This window comes from Caloenas nicobarica, chromosome 2 (assembly GCF_036013445.1).
Source record: "Caloenas nicobarica isolate bCalNic1 chromosome 2, bCalNic1.hap1, whole genome shotgun sequence".
Lineage (NCBI taxonomy): Eukaryota > Metazoa > Chordata > Aves > Columbiformes > Columbidae > Caloenas > Caloenas nicobarica.
This window is the reverse complement of record NC_088246.1, coordinates 92,028,455-92,042,249: the sequence shown is the minus strand read 5'-3', so window position 1 is coordinate 92,042,249 and position 13,795 is coordinate 92,028,455. Positions and strand designations below refer to the sequence as shown.

Below are 13,795 nucleotides of genomic sequence, written 5' to 3'. Positions count from 1 at the left end.
TGTTTCCCGAAGGCGATGAAACAGCATCCTTTGTCTGGGCCAGCATTTGTCATAAGAGTTAATATTTAACAACCATGAGTAGGTTTCCTACCTTACATAGTACAGTGAGATAGATAGATAGACAGACAGATAATCTCACATCAAGTGAAACGGGCCTGTTAGATGATTTATATGAACATCTATTGTGAATGCTTATTCTGTGTTGGTTTTTCTTTTGACTTAGGTGAAAAAATGACTTTTACTAAAGGAAAACACCCTGCCAGGAAAAAAAAAAAAGGCAACAAAAAAGCCACCAAAAAAACCCCCTAATTTCCTGGTCAGTTTTAGTTTTGTGAATGAATGCAATATACAGATTCTGAACTAAAGATATGATTTGTCTCTAAGCATGAATTTTGCATGTATGTGTTTAATATTCATGGAAATTGAAAGCTTAGTGAGTTGGTTTTGGAAACTGGGATATGAACCACAGGTGATGCTCCTGAGTATGCAGATTTTTTTTGGTTTACATTGAGATTTATACTTTTCCATAACATATGTGTCTAAAAAATATAACTGATAACAAATTCTCAATATGTTGATAATACAAATAGCCTAGCTGCACACCTAACCTGAGTTCCAGCACCCAAATAAATGAAGATTTAACTACAATAATTATTAAGCAAGGTGATGTCAGCATGAACATTATCTAAAAAGCCCGAATTCAGGAATTAATTTGTAGGTAAAGTGTACTCAGACAATTTGAGCAACTGGTATTGTTAGCACATGGATCCTTTTCTCTTTCATAATTCTGTTTTTTATTTATTCATTCTCAGTTTGCAGATTCATTTAACTTTAATCCTCACAAATGGCTCCTAGTGAATTTTGACTGCTCTGCTATGTGGTAAGTATGACAGTAAGAGAAAACTTTACAAGAGACAAAAATCCCATGTTAAATTATTCTGCTTTCCTAGGAGTAGAAAGTTATTTACATTTCTCAATTGAAATGAGGAGTTCTGGATAGCTTTAACTCCTGTAAATTATTTACAAAATTCACTCTTTCATTTAATCCATGTTTGAAAAAAAGTAAAATTTAGAAATATGTCTGAGCTCTGCATTATGTTCCAGAGAGGGAGAAATCCGGGAAAGTGTGCAGATTCAGACTTGCTCCATTTTGTGACTGTTTAAAACCTAAATGAAAATTCTTCATGTAAGGATGTTAATGCAATGAAGAGCATGCTAGCCAGACCCTTCTCTTCTTTTCCATAAGATTTCTCCTTGTTTGAGCCTTGATTCAAAAGTTTTCTAAAAATGCTTGGCATTTGGCTGATGAAAAGCATTTGTTTTCAAAAAGGACTGTTTATGTAATTTTGTACTGAATTTCAGTTTGCCCAGGTGACAGGAGAGTTGACCTTTTGATATAAAAAGATGACAAAGTAGAAACCAGTAGATATAATTCAAAACAAAGCAAACTATAATAGCTGTAATAATAACAGTAACAACAACAGCATCCCATAATAGGTGATACGATTTTTTCTTTTGCTCTTTTCAGGGTTTAAGTGTTAACTTTTAGTTGGGAAGGTTGTTTGAGTATTTGGAAGGATAGTGCTTATAGGAAATGGTTACCTGTAGATCGAAGTGAAATTTTCCTGTTGGTTTACCATATGAAGTTACCTTGATTATTGTATCTCGCAGTTAAAAAGGATAGAATAGAGTGAGGCTGTTAAAAGCTGCAGTTGTGCAATCCAAGTAAGTCAGTCTTCACAAATTTTCGTTGCTTTAATCACCAGGGCTTTTCTTGTGTGTTTAGCATTATGGGTATTTAATATGTGAATCCGTGCCACTCAAGCAAGATCTTAGCAGGTGTATTCACATAACATCAAGACTTAGAAAAATTCTAGTTTATCAAAGACGTTTTTGAAAAATGTATTCGGGATTCTTCAGTAAACCAAGAGTATTTGCAAAGAAAGTTAAGAACACCACTTCTACCCATTATCAGATCACATAAGCACTTAATGCAAAGAAGTTTAAATCCATAGAGTGAAGTCTAGATGTGGCATACAGCGGTGCAACTCAAATGGTTCATATGCATTGATGTCCAGGCATTGGATGTATTTTAGTAACCCTTTTAGATAGTTTTTCATGGCTGCCAGACTAAGACTGGTGGAGTCCCCAGATGGAACAGGCACCATCTTTTAAAACAGCAGTAACATCACCAAGGAAGTGCAAGATGACAGCGTTTTTATAGTTTCTAAGTGACCAGATGTTCCTGCAGAATAGTTACATGTTCCATTGTTTAGCCCAGCATATTACAGGAAAAGGAATGAAGCTCTCCCAAGACAACTAATGATGTTGCTTGTAACTTGAGTTAGTTGCTTATAGAACGAACTATTGAAACACAAATATACTAAAGTATCCAAATGTATCAAATAAACTACAGTAGAACAACTTACGGTTTGTTCACAATATCTACCCTAATGAAACGGGCTTTCAGATAATATTTTCTTCCTTCTGTCCACTGGATATTTTCAACACAAAAGTAGATTATTAGTAGTTTTTATTGAGAGTCTTTTGAATGTCTTTTACTATTTTCCACGTGCAGCAGCTTACATATCTTCAGCTATGTACTTTTCACACATGAAGGCAAGTACTTTGTTAACCTTGGTACTCTCCTGACCATTAAAGTGAGAGGAGAGGTTTTTGTTTGTTTCAGTAAAATGTTTTATGAGCATAGGTTAGATGTGGATGACACTGAGAATATGTGCTGGCCTGTGCATTTATATATACACACTAAAATACTGAAAATTAGATTTTTACTTGGAATTTAGCATAAAACATTAAAAACCATAAAAAAACAAATGCACAGAAAATCATAAAAGGTTTGGACTTTTCTCATTGAGAGTGTTCCCATTTTGACATAATTATTGCTTATTTTGTGAAATATTTATAGGCTTAATATAATTACGTAGCAGTCTCTCCCTTTTTGATTTCTGGTTTCTTCTTTTTCTGCCTCTATAAACCACATCATTTGTAGAGATGAGTCAGCTTACACACAGAGTGAAGCATAAACCAGCAAAATCTTGCTATTAGCCACTGGCAAAATGTAGTTTATTCCTTCTAAAAGGGACTCATTGGCTTTTGAAACTCATGAGCTGGCAATAGGAAGGACACTTCATTTTCACCTTGGGCTGTAGTATGTCAGTCAGTACTCGTGCATTGGACCCAACCAAGGGCATGGTGGTACAAGAGGGAAGCCCAAGTCTGGACTGGGTGGCTTGTCCCTACCAGTGGCTGCTGCCACCACCACCACAGCACAGACAGACCATGTCCAGCACCCCAAAGCCTCAGGGTGTCTGCACTCCATGTCTGGGAAGCCACAGCTCTTCCCACGCAGCTTTGTACTGCAGTAATTTCAAGGCAACTTCTGTTGACTGCAAACATGATCATTGCTTCAGCTAGTCGCACATTCTGGTGTGTCTATCACCATAAAAAGATCCTCTATGTCTGTTTCTTGTCTGTTTTTAAATACGCAAGTCGTGCAAGTCATGCTGCCCGTTCCTGCTGAGCCTTACGCTTAACTACTTGTCAGTACTGATACGGCTGTGAAAAAGCACTGGAAATGGCACAGGCTGTGCTCAGGAAATACGCCAGTTTAAACACATTCAATTTGCCTTCACTTCTTGTGGAAATTTAATCCCTTAAATTTTAATTCTTAAATTTCTCAATTTTATTACTTTCTTTTTTCATACAGGGTGAAAAAAAGATCAGATTTAATAGGTGCCTTTAAATTGGAACCTCTTTACCTGCAGCATCACCATCACGAGTCTGGTAATTTTGTAATTAAATGAGATTGTTATGATTTTGTTTGCAGACTGATATTTAATGGGAAAAAGAATTTAAGATCAAAATTGAAATTCTTAAAACTACGTAAGTTGTTTAGGAGCCTATTTCCATTTCCAGGTGCCCCAGGGAGTAAAGCTTATTAAAGTGCAAACACATATCTAGTGAGATTTTATTTAGTATATAAAAGGAATCGATGGAAAGCCATTTTATAAAGCATCATATGAATACTTCTGTATTGAGATTTCCCCAGGTCCAGATTTACCACTGACTCTTCTTATAAGTGTTGAGAAAATTCTTAATCATCTTTCGGTAATCATATAAACATATTGGGTACTGTTTATGGAGTCCCTTCACCTGCCTTTGCCAACATCTCTTTCTCCAGAATGGTTCCAAGATCTGGTTTGGTTTTAGGGTTTCTGAGGTCTGTGACCTTTTTTCTTATCCATGCATGTGAGCTCTCATTCAAATGTGCAAATATCCCTGTCAAGACCAAACACTCCCTGAAACCACACAGAAAAGGTGAGCTGTGTTTGATACCTGCGCTCTGGTTTGAGTTATAGCAATCTGGGGCATTATCCTGTCGCTCCGATGATCTTACATCGATTGTAGAGGGAGGCATGCTCAGGCTGTCTGTCCAATACAAAATGCTCACGAAAGCTTTTCACAAAATGCTGGCGAAGAACCAACAAGTCTTAGGACCTGCACAAAGCTCCTTAATGGATTAGTGCCACTCCTTGTACATACCTGGCAACTGCAGAGTGGCATTTGCCATCCTGAAGATGGTCTTTACACATTTGGTTAATAACTGATCTATTGCGAAGAAGGTCACAGCAGCGCAGTGTCAGCATGTGGTGCAAGTTCCCTCATAACTTTCTCTAGAGGGTGAACCACATGTGGATGTTCTTACCCTTTAGTCTCCTGTTTTTCCTGCAATTGCTGGTGCTGATCTGTGTTCAGAAGCGTATCCCAAGTACTTTTCTGTCTATTATGGCTATGACTTCATTGACATTCAAATTGATACCATCCAGAATTTCACCGTTCACTAAAAAGCCCTGGGAAAAGAGGATTCTCATGCCTTAGTCCTGAACTAATTGACATTCTGCATTTTCTTCCTTTTCTACATTTCCAAGAAATACAAATATAAAACAGTGCAATACACATGACAACGTAGTAACTCTGGAGCTGAGGTTCACCCTCCAAAGGCTAGAATTGTTAACTGGGGTTTTTTTGGTTTTTAATGAAAAATACAAGTTATGGCAAATATACTTATCACTAACTTCTACTTAACATACATGAAAAATATTTCTCTTCAGGAGAAAAAATCAAACCTTAACTAAATTGAGAACATCTTCTTGTGACAATTGACAGTGCTGTACAAGAATCTTAGGCCTTCACCAGGTTAAATAACACCAGAAGGTCAAACTTTTCTTAAAACTAGATGCTTTCAGTGAGGCCACCTAGTTGACCTGAAATCTTTATCTCCCCAGTTGGATAATAAGTTGCTCAGCCTTTGTCTTGCCTTCAGAAGCTGTGAAAGTATTTTGTACAGTCTGGACATAATGATTCCCAATAGATCAGCTGATTACCAGCAGTTTAGTGATGCTAAATTTTTCTGCAGTCTATTCCCATTTGATACCTATTTTCCAAAGAGCTAGACTACACTTTGCAAATGCAAATGCATCTAGTTAAACGTTAAATCAAATACACACCTATGCTTTCAATAAAATTAGCCAAATCGGCAAAGATCCTAGGCTGTTACAATCCCTATTGATCCCTGTGTGATTTATGGGACATTGGCACTCCTGGAAGCATGAATTGCCTCATGCAGGGTCTTATTTTCTGAGTAGGTCTCAGGTCTGAGAATTCCCATCATGGTTTACAAGGTAAATGAAGTAGCATTTTTGAATTTGCTGATCTCTCACTCAAGAATTTAAGTGAGCAGAAAAATATCTCTATCTGTGAGCAATTACTCTTAATAAACCATCTGGCAATTATGTGTGCCCCCAAGGGGAAAGTCTTTATTTTGTCATTAATTATAATTTTATGTGATTTGCACATCACACCAGGAAGATTATACTAGCTCGCCCGGCAACCCAGGATCTAGGTCAGATTCTAATGGCGGTGTTAGAAGAATGCAGCTTTACGCTCTGTTGTGAATGCCACATACGCTCCCACAATGCAATTCCTCCTGGTTAAATACAGATGTGAGACTAAGGCCTGTAATCAAGGACTAATCGTTGACTGCATTCTGCTCCACAGCTTGTGAAAGGTGTTGTTGTGGATCATTAGACACAGCCCCTTACAGGAACGTAGGATTATTTATCTATCACCAGTTGCTTTACGCTGTTTGCTACTAGTCCTGCAGCCATCAAATAAAAATGGCTGCTACGATGCAGAAGAATATGAATGTTATCAAATTACCGTGTTACTGAGCTGAGACAACCAGGTTCATTTCCTGAAGTTCAGGAACAGGTTTATGACTGTTGATTGTTGTGTGTTGGGTTTTTTTGTTTATTTGGGGTTTGTTGTTGTTGTTGTTATTGTTGTTGGTTTTTAATCTGGGAAATAGCCTAGTCACAGGTTCATAGGTTAAAGAATCAAATGGCTATATGTTGCAGGGAGGAAGGACCATGTTTTTTCTTATGTTTTGGCTGTGTAGATGAGAGAACTTTGGCAAGAGAGCTTGTAACACGGGAAATACAGTCTTTTTACCCCCAGAAAATACAGAGGCTGAGCATTACATAAGTGACGTAAACTGGTCAAATTCAGAAGCTACAGTTCTACATAGTACCTTGCAGTTATGTAGTTGCAGGAGCACTTTGAATTTCAGTACATACTTTCCTATGATGTTTATGCTCCAGTGCAGAATAATAAGGCAGAATAAGAAAGCCAACAGATGCTTCCACGCTTTCCTAAAGAAGTGGTTTAGATTTCAGTCAATTTAATTTCTGTCACTGGCTCATTGTAAGTAATCCAGCTTTGTTTTACAGTTTCCTTTACAGTGAAATGAGTGTAATCACCTGATTCAAAGAAAAAGTAGATGCATCTTGACTCTGTGTGCTCATATGAAAGATAACTAATAACGCCCTCTGCTTGCCTCCCTGGACTGCTTTGTGGCTCGGTCAATCTGTGTTTCTCAGAGGTTTTCACTGCATCGAATGAAAAAAGCCATAAAAAAATGCAGAATGCTGTTCTCCAAACAGGAAGAGGTCAATCCTGAACCAAATTTTCAAGTCACTTTTTAAGCATGCTGAAGAATTAGAAACAAATATGTGAATAAGAACAAAAGGTAGTTAGAAGCAGAGAATAAGTGATGAATTGAGTGTGGGGATTTGGCAGACTGTTTCAAGCAAATGGAATACTTGCAATTTAATCCACTATTTCTTTTCCTTACAAGAGGAAAATAAACACAATATTTAGTCCATTGTCTCCACAGGATCTGAAGTACAACACAAAGGAAAAATTGTGTTTCTTCTTCTAAAAACTATTTAACTTGTTACTGGTATATTCTGACTAGCTAAGGAACGAAGCTCACTACAAGCACCTCCATTCATCGTGCTGCCAGGTATCCTACTAGGTGTTTAGTGCTCCTGGTGACAATTATGATATTGCAGTTGGTAACGAACATAAAGGACAGAAAAGATACAGCTTTTTTAAAAGCATTAGAAGGATTGCAGGTTTTGGCTGTTGTGATGAACCAATGTGAATATTTTTCTCTTTAACTTCCAGGCCTTGTAACAGATTATCGGGTAAGTACAGCATCAATGTAATAATTAATACTATTAATTGTATACACTGATATTTTCTGGACTTTCATTTTCTATTACTATCATGGATCAAAACTTCTTGTTTCTTTCCAGGAAGGATGCAGCTTGCTGAATTTGTAGCATTCTGCAAGCTGAAACTGTAAACTCTATCTTTTTGAAAAAAAAATGTTTAAAAGCAGAAATCGTCTTGCATGTGTAACATCTCAAGGTTTAGGAAGTAGAAGTATGTCCTAAAGATTTTTTTCCTTAACAGAGTGAATAACACAGTTTTAAAAATGCACTTGTGTTTTAACCTTTGACCAATAGAATCCATGCTGTTTTGAAATGGAAAATGGGCCAGTCATTGTAGATGTGAGCCCCACAACTGTAAACAAGCTCATGTAAATGACCTTCTAAGATACTTATTTTGCCAAAGCCTTCAAGGAGAATTCAGGATGCACAAAGAAAATTTGATTTGCCTTGTGGCCCTACCATTCTGACACCAATCTCCTTTTCTAATTTTCATTTGAAAAATTTAAATATGAAGCAGTCACACCAGGGCATTAACCAGAAACAGACATTTCTATTACCAATTGACCCACCTCCAGCAATTGCCTGTAGGATGTGGCCATGTAGAACGCCTCAAATCATTGCAGAATGTACAACTTCTGCGGCATCACTGCAGGGGTGACTTCTAACGTGGGTGCCCTCCCTTCTCCTTGTCTTGCAGCACTGGCAAATCCCCCTGGGCAGACGGTTCCGCTCCCTGAAGCTCTGGTTTGTGCTGAGGATGTACGGGGTCAGGGGACTGCAGGAGCACATCCGCAAGGTGAACGGAGTTTGCTTTCTTGGGTAACCTGCAGTGGGAGGGCAAGGGAAAATGAGCTTGCTACCTGTTTTCTCTCCATGACTCCTGCACACAACAGAAAGCATAGACAACACTTTCGGACAGCTGGATACAACAGGACTACTCCTTGCTTGCCCCACATACTATCACAGTTTCGTATCATGCCAGGATTGAAACTGTCATTGGTTTTTCTCTTTAGAGAAGACAAGTCTAAGAATTTGGAATTTCTACAATGTGGGACCATAGTTCCTCAGCAGTTAAGGCAGAGCACTTTAATGGTTTTATTGGGGAAAAGCATGTTTATTCATGACTTCTTTATTTTACTGTGTGCTTGCATTGATAACATGTTTAGGTTATGATTAAGCTCATTGGACTGTAGTTATGATACAGTAACTTATTGGGCATGTCTGCCTCTGCTGTTTCTTTGTTTCCTGTTTAAAAAAAAAAAAAAAAAAAAGGATATGTACAAAATAGAGTTTGTTAACATTGTTATAATTAAGTACTAAGTTTATTCTTGAGGTAAAAAGAAGGGGGTTTTTATCAGTAAAAAACACACTTGGCGCCAGTCTAAGTTATGCATATACTTCCTCTGTAGCAGAAAAGTCAAATTCAAGCATATCTTTCACCTTTCTGAAGTTTAAGGAATCTTCTAGTGAGGGGAGATTCATGACTTGGCTCTAGATATTTACAAAAATACCCATTAGCTAAGTGTTGGTCTAGTATGCCGAACTCTCTGCAGACACACGTTCCTTTCTGTTGTGGTACTAAACAGATTAATTTCTAAGAAAGGCTTTTTCCACTGTTGTAAGGTCAGTGCATGAGTAAGATTCTTTCGATTTGAAAAGGTTCTGGGATGGAGGGTACCCTCTTTGCTTCTCATTTTTATCACACTATAATAATCAACTGACTGCACAGGTCTCTGAACTGGACTTTTATCCTTAGTGAGGCTCTCAGGAGTACATTTTGACAACAGTGGCAATCCCGATGTTCTGTCATCCTTGTGGCAAACTGATACTTAGCTTTCTGATGAACAATTGACACAAGATTTGTTATCACTTTACCAGGCCACCATTACAGTTTCTAGTGGGTTTCTCTCTCACATCAGATTTCTGGAGACTACAATTATTTTAATATGATGCCAAGTTTTTAAGTAGGGCTAAATGTCTCACTGGGAAAAGAGAGGGTTGGAAACTCAGAATTAATTACATGGCCTTTTATCGGGCTGATTTGCACAGGCCAGTATTTACATTCCACAGGCTCCCTCTTTCCTTGTCTCCCAGACATTTCTATGACTGTCCAGCCAAAAAGTGTTTGCCTTGCTATAATCAGAGCTGATGACCATTTTTTATACTTTCTGTGATAACACAGTTCAGGAAGGCCTAGCAAATCAATCTCTTCTTAAGCATACTGACTCCAAAGTAAAATGTCAATATCTTCCCTTGTATTTAAATGTAATTCAGGCAGCTAGACTTCCAAGGATTTGTTGAATTGAGTGTGTATTTTTAATATTTCATTAAGGACTACAGTGTTCCCTGGTGTATGGAAAAAATAAGTTATGACCTTATGTTTGCAACTTTGAAAAGACATGAGGGGTAATTAAGTACAGAATTCGTGTCCCTGTATACCGTTGTCAAACCGGAACTATTAAGATAGTTTCTCCTCACACCTTTCCCCAGATGAGTGATGGCAAAATCCAGTGGGTTCTAAAGCAGCTTTAAAAAAAAGTCAGTTCTCTCTCCAGCGGTTCTCTGTTGAACTTACATTTAGATAAACAATTGCATTTCATTTGCTGCCTTCTCTACCAGTATTTAAGATGTATCTTGCAAGTTCGTAGATATGTTGGCAAAGTTCTATCAGTACTGCAAAATAACGTTTTTAAATATGTTTCATATCTTGCCCATTTCTTCTCAGGAATAATCTTTGATTCCAGTTATATTGTGATGACTTTTCTTTCGGTAGTACGGTAATGAAGTATGTAAACCAGCTTGACACTGGTTTATATTTTGAAACCTACAGACAAGTTTCGGAACAAAAAGTAACTTGGAACTTCGCTTGTTAACTTCACTTTAACACTGCTTGTCCCAGTGCTTGGCCTTGAAATTTGTTTTCTTTTAAACATGTTATAGCATCTTGCAAATAACAGCTTTTTTATTCCCATTGCTGGCAAAGGCAGTCCTTGAAGAGAAGCCCTCATACTTCGAGCTGCATTTTAAGTGAAGCCGTGTAGTCCCAGAATTATTTCTGAAGCTGCATTTATTACAGTGGGTTGTAGAGTGGGCACAGGTGGAATAAGAAGAGACACAGAGCAATGGCAGCAGCAGGTACTACAGCCTTCAAGTGGAGAGAAGGTGGCTGGAGCTGGGGACGGGGGAAGAAGTGCTCTGTGTTGCATCATTAAGGAGTTGCCCCAGGGAAGGGCCAGGGGCACAGAATCAGGCAGAAGAGCAGAGGTTTGAAACAGTTCCCTGGGCTGGAACTTGGGGAAGGGGTTGCCTAGTTTGGGATGTAGCACGCAGCTGTATACCACGTAGTTTCCATACGTCAACACACCTGTGTATAGGGCATGTCCTTCCTGTTTGGGCTATACCATAGCAGCTAAGGCATGCCTCTTCAGATGCAGGGCTGGGCCTTACCAAGAGATTTGGGACCCAGATTTTCAGTTCCTTTCTGAGTTTATGCAAATCCCAATAGAGATGCTGGGCTCACCTAGGGAAAAAACAAATCAACCAACCAACCAACCAAACCAAACCCCAAACAACAGCAATAAAACCATGGTAAAGGAAAGGACAGTCATCTCTGAAGGATGTGGGGAGCGAAAAATACAGATTTTGGAGGTAAATCCCAAAGCCACAGAGATGTACCAAGAGGTCAAAACCAACAAGGACAGCAGTCTTCCAGACTGATTTGAAACGCTCAGAGTCAGTATAAATGTGACATCCAAATGGTTTACTTGTAAATGGTCAGTTTGCAAACTGCTTGACTGTGTACCACTCCTTTGTAGTTTAAGTACCCTCCAAGAGCTGAGAAATATGAGAAATTTAGCAGTTAATGTTTTTGTATATGATCTCCACAAGTACTCAGACAAATCCTCCATAGGACCAGAAGAAATTAGTGTACCGCATCCTTCTCTCTTCACTGAGGATAAATTAAATGATCAAGGCTAGGCAGGTATGCTGATTTGCATATACACAGCAATATATCCTGATGCTCCAGAGAAGCTCCCTTCAATCAAAACCTATTTTAGTTCTTTAAGGGTTTTGCTCAAAAATCAAAATTCAGTTTAAACATGTCAATGGAGGATGCTTTATATTTATATTTATATTTATATTTATATTTAGTGTTAGTTATAGTAGTTATAGTTATAGTTGTTATAGTCACGCACATACACAAATACAGGTTTGTTAAATTGGGACATCTTAATGCCTCACAAGTTTTCTGTTCCCATCAATGATTATGTAAGACATTTCCTTTAATCCCAAATATTCAAATGAACTAGATCCCTTTCTTTTTTCCCTTCTCACTGCAGAAGAGCAATGGTTCATTATGTGAGATAGGCAGTGATACCCAAAAATTCCTTACAAGCTTCTTTTCTTCAATGTGCTAAATTTCACTGTGAGAAGGACTGGTATTCTGTTACTACATACCAGGACTTTTCAGGCCGCTAATGCAGTCCATGGGATTCCACTTTGAAAACCCATGTGATAAAGGAATTGTCCAAATGATCTTGCTAGAAACAGTATGTGACTTGGTTTGTGCATATGCACTTTTTGTTGAGTTATGTAACGGTGTTAAGTAAAACAATTTTTAAAGCTTAAATAATATTTGAACATCAACTTTAAGTTAAAGGTGCTGGAGACACAGCGTAATACAAATGTCAAAATCAAAAGCATTCGGAGGCTTAAAATATCCATAGGTCAGGCTTGGTATGTCCACATTCAGCAGAAAACTGAGAACAGCCTGTCAGTTTTTTCCTCCTGCTCTTTCCTGTCTTCAGTTTCAGTGCCCATGGGTCTCCAAACAGGACATTATTTTCACAGTTTACCTGCATGTCTTGAAAAACTGAAGCACTAAAGCCACATGTGTTTTCCTGTGAGTTATTGCCACGCTGACATCCAGAGTGTGGGCACAGCTCTTGGACTCACAGAGGCAGGTGTGATGCCTAAAGGACCTTTGGTTTTGCAGAGTTTGAGCTTCCAGACTTAATAAAGTTAACTTTATTTGGTTTAATTATGTTTGGTTGCAACAGCTTTTGTAAAAGCAACTCAGGATAATAACTTAGGTTCAAAGGTGCAGGGCCTTGGGTAAGTTAAGCAAAGCTCTACAAGTGAAACTTAAGTTAAATCTCCGCTTTCTCTCCTTCCAGATCTGTAAACTCTAGAACACTTGGTGCCCCCCTGTGGCTTTACAAATTATTGCTACTTTTTAAGACTCGCTGTGGTTAAAATTGTACTACTTGCATCCAGACATGAATACGAAATACTTCCAGAATTTTGATTAGTCTTTTACTGAATATTCTCTATTTTTCCTTGCTTTTATTTTTTTCAAATTCCTGGAAAATCCTTTAGTGCAAAAAGTGATGCATAAATACAGAGATATAAATACCATGTAGAGCATATTTAGTTCTTACACAGGTAAATTTTTATTAATTAGTTGGCAATTACATTCAGATGAACAGTTGTGAAATTCTCATCTCACTGAACATGATTTTTTTTATGGCTTTGATTTCCAAGACCTAGTACATGCAGTGTGAAATGTTGTAGAGCTGTGTAAAAGACATCGGTTTGGTTAAGACTATAGAACATGAGGAAGGAGGAGACAGTAAAAGATCATTACAACACACGTGCACATTTTACATATGTTTTTCATGTGCTTCTGCACACAAGTATCTGTATGGATACACATACTTCTGGTCAATTTTCATAGCTGTAGACCCATGCTGTTTATATCAGCAGAACATTCAAATGCCTTGGAAAAGACTGGGCATTTTATTGGTCTCATTGGTGATGTAAAGAGCTTCCATTTGGATTTTAGAGGGAGATGATAAATGGATGTAACAAACAGCAGAGATGAAGTGGTAACAACAGTAAGATTGACTGGTTGCATGAGGTACCACTATATCCAATATGAAGGTTTTGAATCAATGTTTTGATGCAATATAAACAATGTTTTTTCTATTTTAAGAAACAAGAATCAAAACGTGGTAGTGGTTTTTTTTTTTTTTCTTTTTTCCCCTTTTTCTTCTTTTCAGTAATTTCTGTTTTTCCTTCTTCCCTTTCAGAAAAAGTTCCTGTGAGATGAAATATTCCATATCCAACCCTGACCCATTTTTTGTTTGAAATCTGTCCTTGAACTTGCAAAAAGGCAAAGCACAAAGCATGGAAAA

The 13,795-nt window shown here is 37.8% G+C and overlaps 1 protein-coding gene across 1 annotated transcript in view; it reads left to right on the top strand.

The window, feature by feature from the left end:
- Positions 1 to 13,795, top strand: part of LOC135985154 (aromatic-L-amino-acid decarboxylase-like) — a 45,287-nt gene that overhangs the window by 26,340 nt on the left and 5,152 nt on the right. The window contains exons 8-11 of the mRNA XM_065628175.1: positions 813 to 880; positions 3,728 to 3,804; positions 7,549 to 7,568; positions 8,296 to 8,394. Of these exons, the coding sequence (XP_065484247.1) occupies positions 813 to 880; positions 3,728 to 3,804; positions 7,549 to 7,568; positions 8,296 to 8,394 (264 nt within the window). The remainder of the gene's footprint in view (positions 1 to 812; positions 881 to 3,727; positions 3,805 to 7,548; positions 7,569 to 8,295; positions 8,395 to 13,795) is intronic.